The sequence below is a fragment of the Porites lutea genome, chromosome 1 (genome assembly GCF_958299795.1).
Source record: "Porites lutea chromosome 1, jaPorLute2.1, whole genome shotgun sequence".
Lineage (NCBI taxonomy): Eukaryota > Metazoa > Cnidaria > Anthozoa > Scleractinia > Poritidae > Porites > Porites lutea.
This window is the reverse complement of record NC_133201.1, coordinates 4,030,361-4,050,200: the sequence shown is the minus strand read 5'-3', so window position 1 is coordinate 4,050,200 and position 19,840 is coordinate 4,030,361. Positions and strand designations below refer to the sequence as shown.

General features: G+C 37.8%; 3 protein-coding genes across 3 annotated transcripts in view; 1 reads left to right on the top strand and 2 right to left on the bottom strand.

Annotated features, from left to right (window-relative positions):
• LOC140942816 (coiled-coil domain-containing protein 150-like) overlaps positions 1-8,382 on the bottom strand; it is a 17,986-nt gene extending 9,604 nt beyond the window's left edge. The window contains exons 1-12 of the mRNA XM_073391824.1: positions 7,767-8,382; positions 6,328-6,574; positions 5,215-5,258; positions 3,696-3,788; positions 2,915-3,147; positions 2,543-2,627; positions 2,075-2,167; positions 1,917-1,985; positions 1,329-1,421; positions 801-884; positions 496-546; positions 2-58 (exon numbers count right to left, since the gene is read on the bottom strand). Of these exons, the coding sequence (XP_073247925.1) occupies positions 2-58; positions 496-546; positions 801-884; positions 1,329-1,421; positions 1,917-1,985; positions 2,075-2,167; positions 2,543-2,627; positions 2,915-3,147; positions 3,696-3,788; positions 5,215-5,258; positions 6,328-6,574; positions 7,767-8,369 (1,752 nt within the window). The 5' untranslated portion in view covers positions 8,370-8,382. The remainder of the gene's footprint in view (position 1; positions 59-495; positions 547-800; positions 885-1,328; positions 1,422-1,916; positions 1,986-2,074; positions 2,168-2,542; positions 2,628-2,914; positions 3,148-3,695; positions 3,789-5,214; positions 5,259-6,327; positions 6,575-7,766) is intronic.
• Positions 8,383-8,923: 541 nt separating this feature from the next.
• LOC140934265 (large ribosomal subunit protein bL9-like) lies at positions 8,924-10,947 on the bottom strand. The gene has a single exon (XM_073383926.1). The coding sequence runs from the start codon at positions 10,874-10,876 to the stop codon at positions 10,250-10,252; it is 627 nt and encodes a 208-aa protein (XP_073240027.1). The 5' UTR covers positions 10,877-10,947; the 3' UTR covers positions 8,924-10,249.
• A 125-nt stretch (positions 10,948-11,072) lies between these two features.
• Positions 11,073-13,840, top strand: LOC140934257 (solute carrier family 25 member 35-like). Its single transcript, XM_073383919.1, has 2 exons — positions 11,073-11,544; positions 13,148-13,840. The coding sequence occupies exons 1-2, from the start codon at positions 11,155-11,157 to the stop codon at positions 13,661-13,663; spliced, it is 906 nt and encodes a 301-aa protein (XP_073240020.1). The 5' UTR covers positions 11,073-11,154; the 3' UTR covers positions 13,664-13,840.
• Positions 13,841-19,840: the final 6,000 nt, after the last annotated feature.

Sequence of the window (19,840 nt, the reverse complement as noted above, 5' to 3'; positions counted from 1 at the left end):
CCTTGCTTTGCTGGTTTTGTAAGTTGCTGTTGGTCTTCTTAAGCTGTTCCGCCTCTATCTGCAATATTAAAATAAAAGACTTTAATTACATCTTACGACAGTTGTCAGTGCTTCCTCACTAAGGTCCCCTCTCTCCCATAAAAAAATGCTAGCTATAACTCATGTGATGGAACACTATCTAGACCCAAAAACCAATTCAGTCATATCAGACAAAGATAATTAAATGAACCGATCACAACTTTAAGTAAGTGCTAGAAGCCAGTTCGAATGAAAATCGAAACTACTTCAAGCGAGTCGCGTGGACTGGCGGCGTTGGTTATACATTTACCCCTGGGGCCGTTAACATTGGACTAACGTAACTTCTAACGTCTGGTGTTAAAATATAGAGTTTAAAAGGGTTGAACAGTTATGTCAGACGTGGATTATGCAACTGGTTTCTAAGTTAAGCTCACACTCAACAAAACTGAACTGAAAACTTCCTTGCTAATACAATACCTTTATTGCGCCAAATGATTTCAGTTCTTCTTGGAGATGTTCCACCTTGGACTTGAAAAGAAAAAGGACTTTGGTCAAAAAAATTGTATAAGACACGTTTAAGGTATTATTCCTAGTCTCGTTCTGAAAATTCTTGTAAGCAAGTTTTTACAAGTGCGCGGCGTAGAAAGCGAGCCACTGCTCAAGCAACTTCACACAACAGAGCAGCGAACCAATGAAGTGAGCATATATTGTCGAAGTAAAAGCCTTTTGCCTGTAAAGGCATGAAAAACTGATTCCACTGAATAATCAATTGTGACACTAACTTGCAGGCCGCCTTTCTCAAAGGCAAGTCTGTTCTTGGAGTCCATCATGCCTTTCATAGCTTCTTCGATTTGTCTTTGACTTGTCTACAGAGCAAAAACGACAACATTCAAAACGCGATAGAGCGATTTTCGTATGACCATAAAAAATGGTCTCGGTAAGTGTTCTTTATTTGGTTTATCAGCCTATGGATGAAAAGATCAAAAAACGGCTTCTTCGTTTTCCCGCCAAAGAAAACCCTAATATAGAGAACTGATTGTTCGATTGGCCAATTGTGTTGCAGTATGACGTCAAAGCAAAGTATCAGTTGATTTCTAGAAAGTTCTCGCGCATGAAGTTTTTTCACCGGGAGCGTTCGCTTAACCAACCAAACGCCACGCGCGTTTGTAGCCGTTTGATAACCCAATCAAATCGCTCTATTTCCGTTTGTTTGTTGATTCTGTTTTGTTCGCGCGTTTTCATTTGAAGGTCATACGAAAATCGGTATAAAATAAACAATAAAACAAGAAACAGAACGTCTTTATACACACCTGCTTGTCCTCCAGAGCACAAATTCTTTCCAGCAGACTCTTATTTTCGTCTTCCAGCAGCATTTTTGATTCTTGTAAACCTTTGATCTCTCCCTAAAAGAAATCATCTTCACAACTTATGGTGATGTATAAAGAGCACTTACACAATAGAGAACTAAGGTCGCTTGTACCGGACTATGGTTGTTTTACCCGGTCAGACTATGTTTACCGATTGGTTTGGTAAATAGATGTCCTTAACAGACCAGAAAGTACTGTAAGTCATATAAAGACATAGTAGTTATAGAAAGGATATTAGTGCAAATTAAGTCTTAGTCATTTGTCTGCAAATTGGTCGCTCTGATTTAACTCTGGCTATGATTTTAAGATGAAGACCTTCACTGCAACATTACATGGCCTAAATAGCATTACGTTAATCAGCCAATAGAGGAGGTCACCGTTAAAATGCAACCTCTTCAGAAGTAATTTTACGTAGTACTATTTAGCTTCCAACGTTTTACACAACAATTATGATTTTTACTCCTTAAATTTTAGTAAATTTTCGTTAATTTTGGTTTTACCATTTTCAGGAGTATGAAAAGGTCAGCTTACCTGTGCAGCCTGGAGCTGCCCAACAACTTTGTCTCTTTCATTCGAGAAATCGGTTACAGCTTGATTTACCTAGATGCATGAGAAATGATTAAAAAACATTTTTATTGTCAACTAAAGCCTTTTCATTGATCAGTTTTCAAAACAACTCTACAGTGTACCTCGTTCATTATTCGATCATTTGCTTTTGACAGATGATCCCGGTCTCGCGTCATTCCATCAATTTTGGCCTGAAGGTTTAAAACTTCTATGTCCTGAAAACGTAAGAAAAAGAAAGGTTACAATATTAGCGAACTGACTCAAGGCGGCCTGCTGTTTCTCTGAAGACAACGGTCGAGCCATTGCTGAAATTGTTCGCCTTTCTGTGTTGCAACACACCAAAGGAAGTGATTTTTACGCCCTCGAAACTGATACACAGTAACTTTCAGAGCTTTCTTGACTATCTTTACAGAACATTTATAAAATCATAAGATAAATAATAATAATAAATAATAACAAAAGTTGGCGTAAAGAACGGAGAAATTGCAAATCCTGTTTTACTTTTTCAGTCCCGCCTGACTTGGAAAACGGCCATTAAAATCAATCGTTAGATTAAAAATATGAATTGGACAAAAGAACTTCAAACATACAAGATCCTGTTTGATTTTGTCAGCTCTGCTACGTTCATCCAATAACTGCCGGTGCAACTTGTTGATGTCTTCTCTTAAAACTGATCTAGCAGAATAAAAAAGCAAAATGAAAAGAAATGAGATTTTGAGAAGAGAAGGATCAGTATAAATTACTGACACTGCTGACAGCATTTGCAAGGCTAAGGTGGCTAAGGTAGGACCTAAGGGGTTGAAACAAGTCATCCTCTAACCTCTAATAAAGTTATTAACTAAGACAGGCAACGAGTGGCACAAGGCAAGCAAAATCTGAGAGGTGCTTGCTCAAAGGACAATGTGGAATTCAAGTTTCTTTTGAGTCCAGAGTTTCATTATTTTATTAGAGATAATTCTTACTTTTCATGTTCCAAATACTCTTGTTTTTCTCTCTCCCTTGCTACTTCTTGTGCCATTTCACTTCGAGATATCTCTAGCATTCTTTCTTGTTCAACCATTCGATTATTCCATTGGTCCCGTTCCCGCTGCAGAGCATTTTGATGCTGGGAAATCAGAACTCTGTTGTCAGCAGTCGTTGCCTTTAACGCGTCACTTGCTTTGTGGTGATCTAACAGGACTTTTTCATGAACTCCCTGAAATACATGGATTACAAAATAACATAACTCAGAAAAACTAAGTGGAATTAGTTTTATTAAGTAGGTGAAGCAAGAATGTCTGGGTGAATGTAGTCCTGAATAGGACTGTTGTTGACAGTGACTGACATTTCGATAACCTGTGCAGAAGTCATCTTCAGAGTTGTATCACATCAGTTGATGGTGTTAAACTCTGTTTATCGACCCGACTGGTCAGTTGAGTCATAATGCTATTGGTTGTCTGTCAGTAAGGTCATGATGTCATTGGCAATGAAGACTAATAAATTGTTACTGGTGCATTTTGATCTGTCTTCTGTCACAGTTTAACAGTTGTTTATTGTTAGTCAAATTGTCAGTTGTTCAGTCATTCTGCCATTGCCAGTTTTGGTTGAATCCATCAATAAGTTGTTTGTGCAGTGCCAGTAACTGTTGACTATGATTCATTTGTGTTAGTTCTTTATTGTCGTACCAGAAATATACCATCCTCCTGCAAGCAAAGTTTGTTCTAATCTTAACAATTTCACTATTAAAATGTTATTTTGTAATACCTTAAGATCCTCATAGCTCTTTCGTAAAAGTTCAAATTGTTGTCTTAGTTCTTTGTTTTCTTTCTTAAATCTTGAATTATCTGCATCTAATGTCTAAAACCATAATAGTATCATTAATGACTGAAAAATTCCCTAACGAGCTTGGCAAGATTATTATAGTTAAATTATATTTAACTTGAGTATAATATATTAATCACAGGTGATTATATAAGAGATTTGCATGTTCTGATTGGTTGGTTAAATGTTGCAGTCGAAACTTCACTAATGGCCACCTCTACACAACAGCCATTTCTCTACAACGGCCACTACTTTTGGCGGACAGTCAATACATTCATTCTTGTTTAAAACTCTTCGTAATGGCCACCTCTCCAAAAAAGCCACTTTCTTCTGTCCCCAACTAGGTGGCCGTTAGTGTACTTGTCATGCTAATGTTAGTTATTTTTTAATCAAAAATGTAAATCAATGTGGTCAGGTGGAATTGTTAATCAGGGATGTACTTTTCCTAGAGCTCAAAATAGGAACAAAAAAATAACATGCACGTTCATAACTTCATTACAGTACAATACAATACAATATTCTTTAGTTAACGAAGGTGACGTAATAACCCAATAGTTATCTAACTTACGGCCTTCATAACAATACAAAATACACATATAAAACTAATGCATAATCAGTAATATATGACTATGACAAGAGAAGAAAATAGAACTAGAAAAATGTATGGTTTAACATAGATAGAGCGATTTTCGTATGACCTTGAAAAATGGTTTCGGTAAGTGTTTCTTATTTGTTTCATCAGCCAATGGATGAATAGGTCAAAACATGGCCTCTTCGTTTTCCCGCCAAAGAAAACCCTAACGTGAAAAGGCATTGTTCGATTGGCCAGTCACGTCGCAGTATGACGTCAAAGCGAAGCATCGGTTGATTTCTAGAAAGTTCTGGGGCGTGAAGTTTTTTCACCCGAGCGTTCGCTCAACCAACCAAAAGCCGCGTGCGTTTGTATCTGTTCGATAAACCAATCAAATCGCTCTATTTCCGTTCGTTTGTTGTTCCTGTTTTGTTAGCGCGTTTTCATTTCGAGGTCATACGAAAATCGCTCTATAAGATGATATAAACTAATTACCTTCTAATACAGTTACAATAAAGAGAAAAACAACAATCATAACACATTAATTCTGCAAGATGAGAAACGTTAAGTACTAGCAAACTTAAGGAATAAGAAAAAGAGTTTATGCTTAAAATAATTCAATCTAGATGAAAAAATAATAGAAGAAGGAGATACACACGCTATTTGCTTAAGATCAGTGTCAAGGCAATTAAAAAGAGTGGCAGCAGAGTAAGCAAATGTGCGCTTTCCAGAATAAGACCGACCCCAACTTGCTTATTGATGGACTCCAACTCAGTCATGTCTATAACAACATTGGACACCTCCAGTCACATAGACACCAAGTGCAGGTCCTACCATTCCACAAGAAGGATTGAAAAGGCTTTGGGATAACATTTTCCTAGTCTCACTCACCTTTCTTTCTGCTGATAGAGTAGCTAATTGTGAATCAGAGTTAACTGTACCAGAAAAAATATTCAAAGAAAATAGTATTATTACATGTATTTTGTTACCATGAAGTTGAGGTTGGAAAGAGTGAAGCATATCTGAGAGAAAGCCACCTGACCACTCCATCAAGCAGCCTCCAAAAACATATAAATTAATATGCTGCAAATGTAAATGCTGCCAGCATAGAAGCCTTTGAGGCACACTGTTACAGCACGGCACATTAGAGAGATCAAGATTTAGAATTACTTTTCCGGCTAAAGAAAACCGTCAGATTCAAGTGACAGTTTCATAAATTAGGAAATTTGCAGAGAAATACTCTCTAAAACAACTCTTATTATGAAACTGGCATGAATATTAATACTTTTAACATAGTTAAAATGAACAGTAGCCTCTGCCTGTGCCACAGACGAAACTAAACTGTGGTTAACTCTGTCTGCGAAACAGTGCCTTAATCCTTGTTCTGGGTCCCACCTGTGTACCAGGATTTGAGTACTTACAGCGTGCAAAGAAAGTACTGTCGATAGCCCGGGGCTAGAGCATTTTGCTATCAGGCTAGTGAATTTTGTTCTTAGCTTGCCCGATGGGCAAGTGAAGTTTTTGAGAATTCAAATTACAGAAGAACTGTGTATTCAAACCTGCTCATCAAAAAGCATTTGAGGCTAGTTAAAGTGATGTTTGGGCTAGTAAATGCTAGCTACAGCTAGCCCGAATGGCTAGCTGTAAAACTGACTTTCTTTGCACCCTGACTTATCATGATTGGTCTGTTAAAAGAGTAATTGTTGATTTGCCAATCAGGATGAAAAGAAATTCAAAGCGTGTTTCTGGTAAATCATTGCATCCATTGGGCTTTGCAGAAGTTACTAAATGAGGTTACCTGTGAATTATGTCTGCGACGCAGAATAAATGAACAGTAAACAACAAAAAAAGTAAAATCTGGTCACCTGGTGCAAATTGACCTTTGCCATTTGCTGTAAACAAGATAAAACTCTCTAATTTTACAGGCAAGAACATGGTAATGGCATTTGCAGAGCATCACAGAAATATCAGTATTGAAAATTTCCAAGCCAGATTTCTCCATACCTGCATCTTCCTGCAGCTGTGTGACCAGCGCCTCAAGCTGGCTTTTTAGCCGTTTTGCTTTTTCACATTCTTCACGAGCAGATACTGCCTCTCTTCTCAATGTTTTGCAGTCCTGAGCCAAGGTTTGAACATCACCCCGCTCAGATTCTACAATCTTCTCCATGTCAGATACTCTTTGCAAAAGTGAGGTGTGTGAATCCTCCAAGCTTGATCGAAGATCTCTTTCTCTGTTCAACTCTTCTTTGAGCTATAAAACACAAAACCATCTGGGTAGTGGTGTGCTGATCATTAATTATAATTGATCATTGATGGAAATATTTATTAATAAGTGGTGCGATAAGGAAAGCGTTAAGGAAAGAGTTTGATCGAATATCATAGGAAATTAATAAAAAAAATTCTTTTGGCAAGTAAACATAATACAAACTTGCATGTTGTCTAATATTTAAAATAGTCCCATAATTAAAGAAGAGACAATTTGATGAATCAAAAGCATAGAAAATAATTCCTGACCTTCAGACAAGAAGTGAACTCAGAACCCTTCAAGTTCAACTGAGCTCCTTGAACTCTGTGGTGAACAGTCAAATCCACTAATGTTCCTTTCCTGATACATTGTACATTTTGTTTGTTTGTTTGTTTGTTTTTTCATGAGCTTAAAAACGGTACACAGCTGTCCTTAATTGAATTCTGGTTTTTTCCAGACGAATGTTTTCTTTTTGGTCATTAAATTTACAGGAGAACATTTCAATGAGTTACTGCATACAACTCCTGAGCTCTTCTTGGGTAAATAAACTATAGCTGACTTTGTTTATGTGTCCTGGTTGCCAGAGGTTTTCATTTCTTTTCTAATTCCTGATTGTTTGTGGCAAAGCTGGGACAGCCTGTAACCCTGCATATGAGTTATCTCATGCTAAGCATTTCAGTTAACGGACCTTTAGAGCCAGGAAAATGTAAATATAAATACTTTATCAACTGAGGTTTTTTCATCAAGATTGGCTGGGAAATTATGTCAATCCTTTTTACAGCCATCTTGATTTCATGCTTGGACAACTCGAATGCATCATCAGTTTTGATGAGGTTTTCTTGAGATATTCAAATTTATCTGAAGATTATTCATGTAAGGCCTGGTTCAGACACCACTCCACTCATGTGCTGAACCTAACTGAAATTACAAATGGCAAAAGAGCGGCGTCTGAATTAGTTTGGTTCAGCAGTTTTAGTTTAGTGTGGCTAAAGCGTTTGGTGCGGCAGAACTTTTGCTGAACTTAACTTAGGCACACGGTGCACCATCTGAATCAGATGTTGCGCCAGTATCGCTCCAAAGTCAAACTTATTAACTTACGTTCGGCACATGAAAAGTACGGCATCTGAACCAGGCCTTAGTAGTTTTTTCCTTCTGACAGTTCTGAAATCAGACCCCTTTTCATTTTAAAAATACTTACTTCGTTAATTTTCTTGGTTTGTTTCTGTTTTGAAAGTTTAAGCTCCTCTGTTTTCAACCTATTCTCTTCACTGTTTTGAGAAGCTTTGTCTAGTTCTGTGGCAAGGCGCTTCACCATATCTTGAGCTTCCTTGCGACCGTCCTCACATATTTGCAACTCCTTTTTATGATTCTGTACATCCTTCTTAAGCTTCTTAATTTCCTTTTCATACGTATCTTTGGGCAACGTTACAACCTCTGGTCCATTACCTATCGTTGCCAGATTTTTTTCGGCTTCCAGACTACACATCGCAAGTTTTAATGATTGAATTGTGCTCTCAGCGCGACAAACTCTTGATACCATTTGCTCGTAATTTCGCTGTAAGATCTCAATTTGAGGGCTAGTTATTCCTGTAGCCTTAAACGGCTGAACTGGTTCTATCCTTCCACTTTTACTGCTTTCAAGATTGTCCACGCGATCTTTACTGAAGCCATATTCAGCAAGTTGATCCACCAATTTCCTAGTTTCTTCTTCGGCCATTTCCAAACGGCGTTGCATCACCTCAAAGGTGTGTTGGGGCGAGGAACTCGCGTGCAACGCCGGGGAAATTACTCTTCTACTCATGTCCTCATCGGATATTACCTTTTCTTAACCATCATCATTTTCGTTTCAGAACTTTTGCTGCCTTGTTTTTCAAACGGCAATGGCAGTAGTCCGCCATTTTGGAATTTCCGCCATCATAGCTTGATCTACCAATCACATCACACCTAGGATGTCAACGTTCGCTAACGAATAGGACTGATGGCGCATAATCTTGCTGTCAATGGGAGGGGAGGCAGGGGTAACTTCGAATGGGCAAGGGGTATTTACTGATGAGGCAAAATTTACACATCTTTTTTGCTTTTTCAAAAACTAGCAGTGATCTAAATCTTTGCCCAAGAAATCATAGTCTCCAGAGATGTCTTTGTAGTACGTAGGGCATAATTATCAACCTTGCACCCTGTATGGCCCAATTTCTTTTTTTCACATGAAAGTGATAATTTCAATTCACTAGTATCTAAGTACCAGTCAGCATGTAGAATTTCTCGCTGTTCATCTTTTATGATCTACTGTTTCACTGCGACTAAAGAACTTTTCCAATGTCATGAAAACACCACTTTATTTTCCTAAGCCTTTTTAAAAATATGTCTGGAAACATTGCACTTCCTATGAAAGTTAAAAAACTGGACTAATTTGACTTATTTTAATCTACTGGCTCACTTTTTATCTTGCAAAGTAAATGACCACATAAGCTAGCCTGCATAGCTGGCGGTATCATCACATCAGCATATACGAAGGCAGGTTAGGTTTGGTCAAGATCAATGTAGGAATCAACTGTTTTGATATAAAAGTAAATAACAAAACACTGGACCATTGTTTTGGGAATTCAGTTGATGTCTCAGCTTTTTAAAAGGGCAGGAAATAGATTGACCTAGCCCCTTTAACAGCTCACTTGTAAATAACCACCAAGTTGCCTCTTTCCAGCCTTTGTTCTGTTCTATTTGATTTGTTTCAGTTGTTTGCTCAGCGCAAAAAGCCTTTGCTTAAAATATTGCCAAAGATTAAGAACAGTCAGACACTTTTTGTATTTTTATTTTTTTGTAAATGTTAACTTTTTCTATTAAACCAAACTTAACTGTCTAACCAAACTGACTCAAATGCCACTCTTGCCTGATACCTACCGTAAATGACCTAACAAATGCCCAAGGTGCTATTTAATTTTAGGGGTCCAAGCAGGGGCTTGTATTAGATAGGAGGCGTTAAAAAGAGAAAGGAGTTGATTCTCCTAACTGTTAAGCTAACATACTTTTGCAAAAAATAACAAGAGAGTTTAAAGATAGCAGAATATCCAATCCATCATTACTGATAATTCTAGGCCATCTAGAGATCCATACCACTCTTTCACATCCCAAAACTGATGTCAGAATCCTCACTCAGGGTTATTGTGTTGCCATCGTTAGTATATCCTTACTTTGAACTTGATATCGAACAAGATGAAATACACAAAACAATGTTAATCAAGCAAAAAACTGAATGAATTGAATGATCTTGCTCCTTTTAGCTAATTACTAGTATTTTGGAGTAATTCTCATAGGGGGCATTTATTACAGAGGAGCATCTAATACAATTTTAATAGATTAGAGGGGGGTGTTTATTTGGAAGTTGGCATCTGTTAGGTCATTATTTTATGGTAATTCATCACTAAGGGCGCTATCCAAAACTTAGAACTGGCTGGCCAGACCGGTCATTTTGAAAATAAAATATTAGTATTTTCTTGAAATTTTAACTAACACTATCACTGCCGCACATACTGTCTAACATTAAACTGATCTGGCTAAATAATCCTGGTTAATAGTGGAATTCTCCTGAAGACAGGACTGGTCTGGCTAGCAAGTTCTGGAAAATGGTGAGAGTCCTTAGTTACTGCTCATGAGCGGTGTGGCATTGAAATCAAGTCTAGTCCTTTAAGCCTGTGTTTGTTTCTTTATGTAATCTTCAGAACTCATAACATCCTTGAACCTATCTGGAACAAAAGGCCTCCACTCTTCCACAGACACTTTCATGGGCACAACAACTCCATCCCTTACAGCAACATTCACCACAAACTGTCCAAAAGACCTTATGGGTTCTTCAATTATGATGCAGTGTACAGGCACATACAGTTGATACTGCCTTTGGTATTCTAAAGCAAGATGATGTTCTGTCACTTCGAAGAATTCGTTTTCTTTTCGTTTAATTTTCAAATGTGTTCTTTTCAGAAATGCCATAAACTTGGGACAAACTTGAGATTCGGGGGCCGCATCAGCGGGGTCTACTTCTCGTAAATATTTTTTCATGTTCTCTTTCGTGGCATACGCAGCTAAGCCTTGAGGAACCAGAAAATTTCTCGCGTAGCCTCTCTTGACTGGAACCAACTGACCAGCGTTGCCTAACTTTTTGTGTTTTTCCAACAGAATGATGGACAATCTCGGTTTTTTGTTTGGCCTGTCTTTGGGGCGTTTCCATTTAAACTGGTCCATTTTACCCATGGACCTAGTACATAGCTTTGTAAGGTTTTCAAAGCGTAGAATTTGCCGCCTAACTTGCAGCATTTTTATACTTCTCTCAGCAATCGTTTCAGCTGAAAATCTACTAACTTTTTCTGAGTATCAAACATGGCCGACAAGCCTGAATTAAAACAGCTGTTCTGATTGGTTTATTGGAAATCTGGCCAATGAAAACGGGTGTAGTATCTTACCATTTTTCGTTTTCCCGCTGACCAAATAAATACAGTACTTTGAAATCTCAGCTGAAGAGCACCTGAAGGAAAACCGAAAAAAAAGTTATCTTTGTACGGGCCTCTTTCTTTTCTCCTAGCGTCTTCGGGAAAATGCTAGCACAGCTAAAAGAATTTGGCTTAGGTGCGGGAGCAGCGTGTGGTGCTTGCATTTTCTCAAATCCTCTTGAAGTGGTGAAAACGCGGATGCAGTTACAGGGAGAGCTGAGAGCGCGCGGAACATACACCAGACATTACAGACACGCTTTTCACGCCTTCTACACAATCGCCCGTTACGACGGTTTGAGATCTCTTCAAAGTGGCCTTGTTCCTGCTCTAGCTTACCAGGCAGTCATGAATGGTTTTCGCCTGGGATCGTACCAAGTTTTAACCAATTTAAAGTTGACCGCAAACAGTGAAGGGGAAATCGAATTTTGGCGGTGTCTAGTTGCCGGTGCGTTTTCAGGAGGCATCGGGGCGTTTCTAGGAAGTCCCGCATACATGGTGAGGGTTAGAACTTTAAAAAGTAAAATGAAGATTTCCTAAATACAATTGCAAGCTTATTTAGTTCACCGAAACAGCGAGAACCTTCTGGTTGTGACCGGATGCTATGTTTATTGAGTAATACGCCTAAAATAGGCAACGTGGCCGTGGACCGGTACCCTGAATTTTTTGGGTGGGTGGGGGGAGGGGTGCACCGGGATCCTATACTTGCTACTCTATCCCAGATTAACTTGCTTTGGACCAGGAATTTAAAGTTTACTTGAAAACCCTACCCCCAAACATAGTGCCACAGTACATAAGGCAACTTCTCTGGCGCTCACTTCACTCCCCCCCCTGCCCCACCCTCTCTCTCCAGGCAATTTAGGAGTACTTTCAACTGTTAAGGTCTACCATACATGGCATTCTAGTGTAAACAGATATTTAAGTTTATCAAACATCTTTGAAAGGGCCTAATTTTTTAGTAAAATTCCAAACATTTAGGCTTAGGCCTTGATAGCCTAATTCTCAGATGGATCTAAGACCACTCCTGAACACTCTAAGTGGAAGGGTAAGCCAACTACTGCAGATCAATCAATTCAAGAACCTTCTAGCCTGTGAACGGCAGAAGTTTCTCCTCACTCATCCCTGTTGAGGGATGTTTCGCGAGGAGGAACGTCTGCGACTCAGTGACAGAAATTCCATACTGATGACATGATATCTGTCCGGAATCCGGTCATAAGTGCTGATTGGACATTGGAGTAGTTATATTGTTCTAGCCATTGTTTACAAATGATAGACAAAAGACAAAAGGCAAAATAAACACAATGAATCTATAACAAAACAGGCAATACTTGTGGAATTTATTCTTCTCCAAAAGAAGCATTTGAGTTTTGTTGGAGCTCGTTTGTAAATGAACACAACACAACGCAGTGTATCACGGATTATGGTTAAAACGTATAATTGCAGCTGTAACAGGAACATGTATCTTTGATGATGCAGCGACGTTTATAAAAGATTGCAGAGTTTTATTTGGAGATATTTTTATTGTGCCTTTCTTAGGTTCTGCTTTGGGACTGACAGCAATGTGCAGCTTGGGGCAGGAAAATTTGGTTGCATTTGACTGGAATGATTTGCCCGTTAGCAGGGAATCTTGAAAAAGTCAAATCCCCACCCTATGCCCTGCCTCCCCCCCCGCTGGCATTACATTGATAGGTGCATAATATTAGAGTTCTATTGCCAAAAAAACTGTTAGGTCATATGATTTTCTACTACTCAAATCACTTTGAAACTTCAAGAAAGATGGGGACTAACATTATGTAATATTATTTACATTTTGTTGATGAAATTCATCTGGTTAAGGGGATCTATTTAATCTGTGTTACCAATAGAACTCTAATGTCATTTCTTGGGTTGCCTGTGGTGAGACTTAAAGTAAGTGGAAGTAACTGTTTAGCCTGTGCAGTTAGCAGGTCCACTGTTTGAAGATGAGATTCATCTCCGGCAGTATCCTTTGCTTATTACTGCCTTAATGCTTGACAGTGGTGGTCTTAACTGTCGGCCATAGTCACAACTTGTAAAGCTTAAAGACAGGTTTAGGACTTATCTAGCAACTTTGATTTACCAGGTCAAGACTCACCTTCAATCACAGTCGGCAGAAGTCATAGCTGTAGGTCACCAACACCATCACACTGGATTTGTCCATGCAATAAGCACTACCTACAAACAGTTTGGGATTACTGGACTCTGGAGAGGTGTGAGTGGGGCGTTGGCTCGTGTTGCAGTTGGATCAGCTGTTCAGTTGTCTACTTTCTCTACAACAAAGTTAAAGATCGCCCAAATGGGTTTCTTCAATCCAGGCAGCTGGCTTATTCCAGCATCTGCTAGCATGGTAAGCAGTATTGCTGTGGTTACCTTTATGACACCATTTGATGTTGTAAGTACACGCCTCTATAATCAAGGAACCAATGCTAGTGGTAAGGGACTCTTCTACAATGGATTTATTGACTGTTTTATTAAAATATCTAAACGAGAAGGGATAACAGGATTTTTCAAGGGTCTGGGGCCACATTACTTCAGAATAGGTCCTCATACCATTTTGAGTCTGCTATTTTGGGATCAACTAAAAAAGTTAGCTTCTTGAAATTTTATAACAAAAAAAATTAGTAAGAAATTGTTGTTCAGGCAACCATGTACTTGGCAATCCCACACCTTCTTTTCATTTACTGCATGTAGTGACTGTCTACAAACATAATACCAGATTTGTTTGTGTGGCTAAATTCAATATATTATATCTGATCTCTAGTATCTTTATAAGCCAAAAATAATGCCCTTCATGGAGACCGAGAAAATGGACAACATTTTTCGACACCACTATGATGGTTTCCCCATGGAATGGTGCCTCAGGAAGGAGTACAGAAATTCTACACTGCTGATGCATCACTATCCAGATCTAGGTAGTAGTTCTGATTGGTTTAAGCACATTTTTGTTTTCAGCCAATCAGAATCACTACCCAGATGTGAGGGGAGTTTCATGTCATAAGTATGGAATTTCTGCCAGTGTTTGTTCTTCAGAAACTATTTGGTGGGAAAACTATTATGGTGGTGTCACCAAATATTGGCTGTTTTCTCAGGGTAGCCTACATGTACATGAAGTTTGCGACAGAGCATGACAGATTATCAGAGCTAACATGCAGATCAAACACTGTGAAAAAAAAAATAACAACCTGAATATATACTGCTACATAATTGAATATGTTCACTTTCATTGACACATTATGGTATCGGGTTGTAGAAAGGCTAAGAGCTTCTTTTTGTTGCAACAAAATACATTCATGATTCAGGTATGGATGTAGGATAAATACTGACCAATTTCCTAAATGAGCGCCAAAGGCACAAGCTTCTAACGGGGTTAAGGGGCATGAAACCCCCACGAAAGTTTTTGGATTTTAACTGTGTAAAGTCGCCTTTCCTGGGTTTCTGAGTCATTCAGACGGGGTATTGGCTAGATTTTAACTTGAAAAATTTTTTTAATTCAATAATATATTTATCTAAGTAAAATCTGACCAATTTTCACAAAACGCTGGAAACCAGTGTGGATCCATGCCTGTGATTAGCTATTATTTTGTTGCATTATGAGTATTGTTCACTTGCACTTAAATTCAAACATCATTTTGATGATAACACCATCTACAACACCAATATATTTCCACTTTGTTACTTTCTTTCTAACTGAACTTTAACAGTCATCAGCAGTCAATTTGTCCACGCATTCTTAATCTGATTACTTAAAATTAGATTTAGTTTATCCAGTAATTTGAACCTAATTCTTTTGAAAATGTTGCCATTTTAACATTGTGTATAATGTTTTGAAAGTTAAAAAACAGATGTTTATAATAAATTATTTTTAATAAGCTACGTAGTGTATTTAGTGATGTTTAATTGTACATAAGTTGATAATAGTACATAATTTATTTTATGTGTCAACTTAGGGGTACTTTAAATTTAATGGCTATATTATAGTTTTGAAAAAATTTATCTTGTTAATATCCAAAATTACTTTCATAGTTTTAAACGGTCATAGGTTTAAAGAGTTTACGTTATGTTACCAAAAAGTTTGTAATTTTTTTTTATAAATTAGTTTAATATTTAATCAAAGGTCAACAGATGGTAAATTATTATAAGATGCAAAGGTTACATAATAACCGGTATTTTTGTCTGCAGAACTCTCTACTTGAAGATAAAAATTGGATAACAGTAGCTTTGTATTTAAAAATTCAAAGTAATAAATTTCTTGTTCAATATTTATTTGATTACAATGACCAGCAATGTATTTTGTAGCTCAACCAGTTTTGTCCTGTGATATGCTGTTGACTTGAAAACGCATACAAAGCCTAGGAATATCAAGAATGATTCATCTGACTAAGAGACAGTTCATTTTTAATGGGGGAGGGGGGGGGCTGCTTGGATTCTTCGTTTAGCTCCTGTTATATGACTCCCCCTAACTGAGTTTGTTGTTTTTTCTTTATGAAACATTCTACTTGGCATGATTTTATGCTTTTTTGTATTTTAGGGGGATAGAATTGCTTTTTGTGCATAATAGAGTAGAGCGTCTGAGAGAATGCTTCCGCGGGAAAATTTGAACTTTCTGAATGTCAGAAACGTTGGTTTTCGGCATTCTGGTGGGTTGCTTAGATTATTACAAGTGCTGTCTCTGCAAAATTTTAAGAATTGTTTTGGTGACCCCCCCTTTAAACCCACTATGTTTTTTTTACCCCCCCCCCCCTTTAAAGCCACATTTTTTTCATGACCCCCCCCCCCCCCTCAAATCCCGCCGGCCTCCACTACCTGATAAAAAATGAACGGTCCGTAATAAAGGCGTATCTTGCTCAAACAACTTCACCTTCATATAGCCTTGCCCTTACATGGTTTATCCTTTCTTATAACGATTTGGTTTAACGTTTAACCCATTTGTGTCTGGGAATTTTGCTGTAAAAAGTCTGGCTGTAAAAGGAAAAAAAAACTGCCCAAACCGTTTATAGGTCGAGCACAATTTCGCGGCCTTCTGTCCCAGATGCAGTGTATTAGCTTCCGAAGACCGGGCCTGTTGGAGTTTAGACATGAGTAACAAGACAAACTCGACTTTAACTTCTCGCTTTTTCTCTTCCCCTCTTCTGTCCCTTTTCAGTCCAGTTTTTTCTTTTGCTAGGCATTTGCTACGAGGTTCTATTTTGATGGTACAGGTTTTTAGGAAAGCTTTTAGGATCGTAGGATTAGATGGAAGGAAGTGCAGGCGGATGGTGGAACAAGATTTTTATCGGAATGTTTTCGGTTCGACTTTTCATGGATTTGTGGATTTATCTCTCTTCATTTTTTTTGTGCATCTTTTTTCTTTTTTACATTTTTTAAGCAGACGTATCGCTTAATCTTTTTTTAACATGCGTTATATTTCCTTCTTAATCATCACGTAGAGCTAATACATAAAAATTTCACGTTCACCTAATATTTGTTCATCCATCCTTCTTTTATTTAGAAAGATAAGAGATTTAATCATCCGTTCATGGAGCACAAAGTTGTCAAAATCAAATATATGTATAATTAAACTGAATGAAGGAGATGAAAGGTGACAAGCAGGTGCTTAGATTAAGGTGAAATGTTGTTCAGAGATGAATTGGGGTCCTTCGTGTTCCAGCGTCGAGGTTTCCAACTCCCATAACAAGACAATTTTCTCTGATGTTAAGCAAAAGGATCAAGCTGAAATTTTGTTTAAAACCTCCTTCAACAATGGCTGTCTTCAGTCGTCGTTAAAAAAAAAAAAACGCCGGAGATGTTATACAATGAACCTTTCCTTCCGTTTCCACGCGGATATGATCTAAACGGGCCAAAAATAAGATTAAAATTATAAATTGGCATGGAGGAATTTTTGAAAAATAGAGATTTGTCGTTTGGGGATTTAAAAAAGGAAAGAAAAATCAAGCAGGACGATTTTATAGGGCATGATCTCAATTGTGGCATAGCCATCGAAACTAGGAAAAACGATCTCCACAGAGGACGCAATTAAGCATAAACACCAGGCAAATCGTTTCGGGAAAATATCGCCTTTAACCGGCTATCATAATTAACAAAAGATGAAAAACAACTTCGAGTTTAGTGGATTTAATATCGCGGACTTCAAACCTTTGATGATTATCGAAAGGTTAACACTTTTTCGTTTTTGGTTTGGGTCACGAAGAATTAAAATCAGCTATAATTTGTTGAAGTCAAATTAGAGTTTTATTTTTCATCATTTGCCCAGTTTGGCCTTAGCATAACAGGAAGAATCCTAAATTTGTTTTGTTAAATTCCGAGGATCTGTAATTAACCTAAGTAAAAAAAAGAGATGTTTTCACTTGCGATTTTTTATTTCTCGATACTGACAACACTGTGACAAGACGGTAACGTCACATTTTTTGCTTCTGACTAACCTTTTTTCAAGTCAAATGTGAAAAAGACTACTGCAATTAAATACGGCCCCATAAAACAACAGTGCGTAAGTTGACGCGAAGACAAAAATGCCTAAAAGTTTAGAGTGCCCCTTTTTGTTTTAATCTCGCCTTCGCACATTGTGCAAACCTGAGGAGACGCTTGTATTACAGGCTAGTCCGTGCTAAACACATTAGCGCGATTTCATTAATTACTCAGGATGAGAATTGAATTCGGCGCTGTTCAGTGAATTTCTCCATTTGTTCCCAAACCATTACCAATTGGGCCTTTGTTGAAAAGATTCTTTGACGTAACTTTCTTTTCGATTTGCGTCAACCTTGTCTTACCGGTGACACTTCTCTCAATACAATTTCTTCACATTTGTATTTCACTACAAAATACTTACGTTACTATAGTGGGACGTGTAAACTCTCGGGGAATTACTTATAGGCGACAGAAAAAGCTTTCAGTACGCTATGTGAAAGGAATTTAAAAATTTCATTTAAAAAAATACTCTGTGACGGTTCTAAAACTGTTAGAATTTGTTGGCTTTCGCAGCTTCCTCTCACCTGAGAATTATAATGTCAAAACAAAGTTGATTATAGTATTAACCTCGTATTATATTCAAGCTCAAATCCTGCGCTAAAAGAATTGGAAAAGGCTCTAGTCAAACTCCGTCCAGGTCGGTCCCAAAATTTTCTCTTTTTTTTTTACATACGTAACCGGCAAAGTTTTCAGACATGAATTTAAAATGTATTTCGCTTTTAATGTTCATTGGCGAATTCGGTCATAAATGTTAAGCTAAAACGTTGAGCTTAATTAACACCAACAAACGAAGTGGCTTTTTAAGCTTTTAAAATATGCATAGCTAGGTTGCTTACAATGATTTTTCTGTGTGCATGTCTCTAGCCACAATTGACTGTGTGAATTACATAAATGATCTCTTATCTCACAACTCCTCAAATTTCCTTAGCCCACAATTACAGCGCTCTCAAAGTCAGACTTTCGTCTGAAACTCTTGTTTCTCTTCATTATATTTAGAATAATATTTTGTTTCATGTTATTCTACAGGGGCGGATCTAGGGGGAGGGTGCAGGGGGTGCGCACCCCCCCCCCCCCCCTGAGATGACCTGCGGTATTCTAATACAACTGGTATTCTGCGAAAAAAAAAACTATGTGGTTTATTGGTGTTGAAGTAGAGCAAGAGACGAATGCACCCCCTCCTAAAAAAAATCCTGAATCCGCCCCTGTTCTACAAGCAGAGGTTTTTCAACTTGCTGCGTTTATCTATTAGTCTTTTCACGGATTTCTTCACAAAATACCATGAAATAAACCGCACTATAGCAGCGTATCGTCTTTCAGCTCAGCCAGTCAGGTGAAGCGAAAGGAAACTTGAACTTTAATGTGTCAAATGTCCCGTGTCTAACGCCAGCTGCTTTCTTTTCCCCGCCATTTTTTTCCCGCCATTTCTTTCTTTTTCTCGCCATTTGTGTGCCCAGCCACATATTGTAACCGTTAGCTTCGAGAAGTTCTCTCGGTCGAAAGTTCTGCCCTCCTGCATCGAAGGAGAATTTTAGTATTAACCTCAAGGAAAAGAGCGCTAGTTTTTAGTAAATGACTATTTGTAAAAATGTAATTTTGTCTCTAGAAGGTCGCTTATCGTCTAACCTCGGCCAGAGATTTGCTTTTTATGCAAAACAACTGTACTATTTGGATAAAAAATTGTAAACCTATGTGTTAAAGACAGGACCTTTTTTATTTTGATCACATTTTTTCACTCTCTTTTTCTATTTTGTAACAAGTAACTGAGTCTGAACCTTAGCCCTGAAAATAATCAGTATTAAAGTTTCTCTTTGTATAGCTTTCCTACAAAATGAAGAATAGTTTATGGGAATATAGGAAATAATTATTTAAGGGTGGATTTTTAAACGAATTCTCCTTACTAGTACCGTAACAAATTTATGGAGAGCAATGAGGAGACTCTGAATGTTGATAATAACGCTTCGAGGAACAAGCAGAAAAACCGGTTTCCTTCAATTTTAAAGCACTAAATCACGTCCATTTGCTGGCGTGTCGTCCCATCAGACCAGAGAACTCGATCGTTTTCTTTCCTACTTATCTTTCGCTTTATCTGGTCAGAGAACAGTTTTGACATTGTTTTGAAACAGTTTCGACGCTGCTGCTGATCGCTTTGATAAAGGACAAAGAAATCCTAATAAATTTCTTTCAACTGATAAAAAGGCGATAAAGTTTTAATAAAACCGAGATAAATCGTATTAGTCTTTAGTATACTTGTGAAATTTTCTTTAGCAAATTGAAACTTGCAGGCACTTTGAGCTGAACTAAAACATATACAGTA

Excerpts from the sequence above, each read along its gene's own strand:
- LOC140934265 (XM_073383926.1), bottom strand. The coding sequence starts at position 10,876 with ATGCTGCAAGTTAGGCGGCAAATTCTACGCTTTGAAAACCTTACAAAG.
- LOC140934257 (XM_073383919.1), top strand. The coding sequence starts at position 11,155 with ATGCTAGCACAGCTAAAAGAATTTGGCTTAGGTGCGGGAGCAGCGTGT. Across the intron at positions 11,545-13,147 it reads TAGGAAGTCCCGCATACATG|GTCAAGACTCACCTTCAATC; the intron begins GTGAGGGTTAGA and ends TTGATTTACCAG.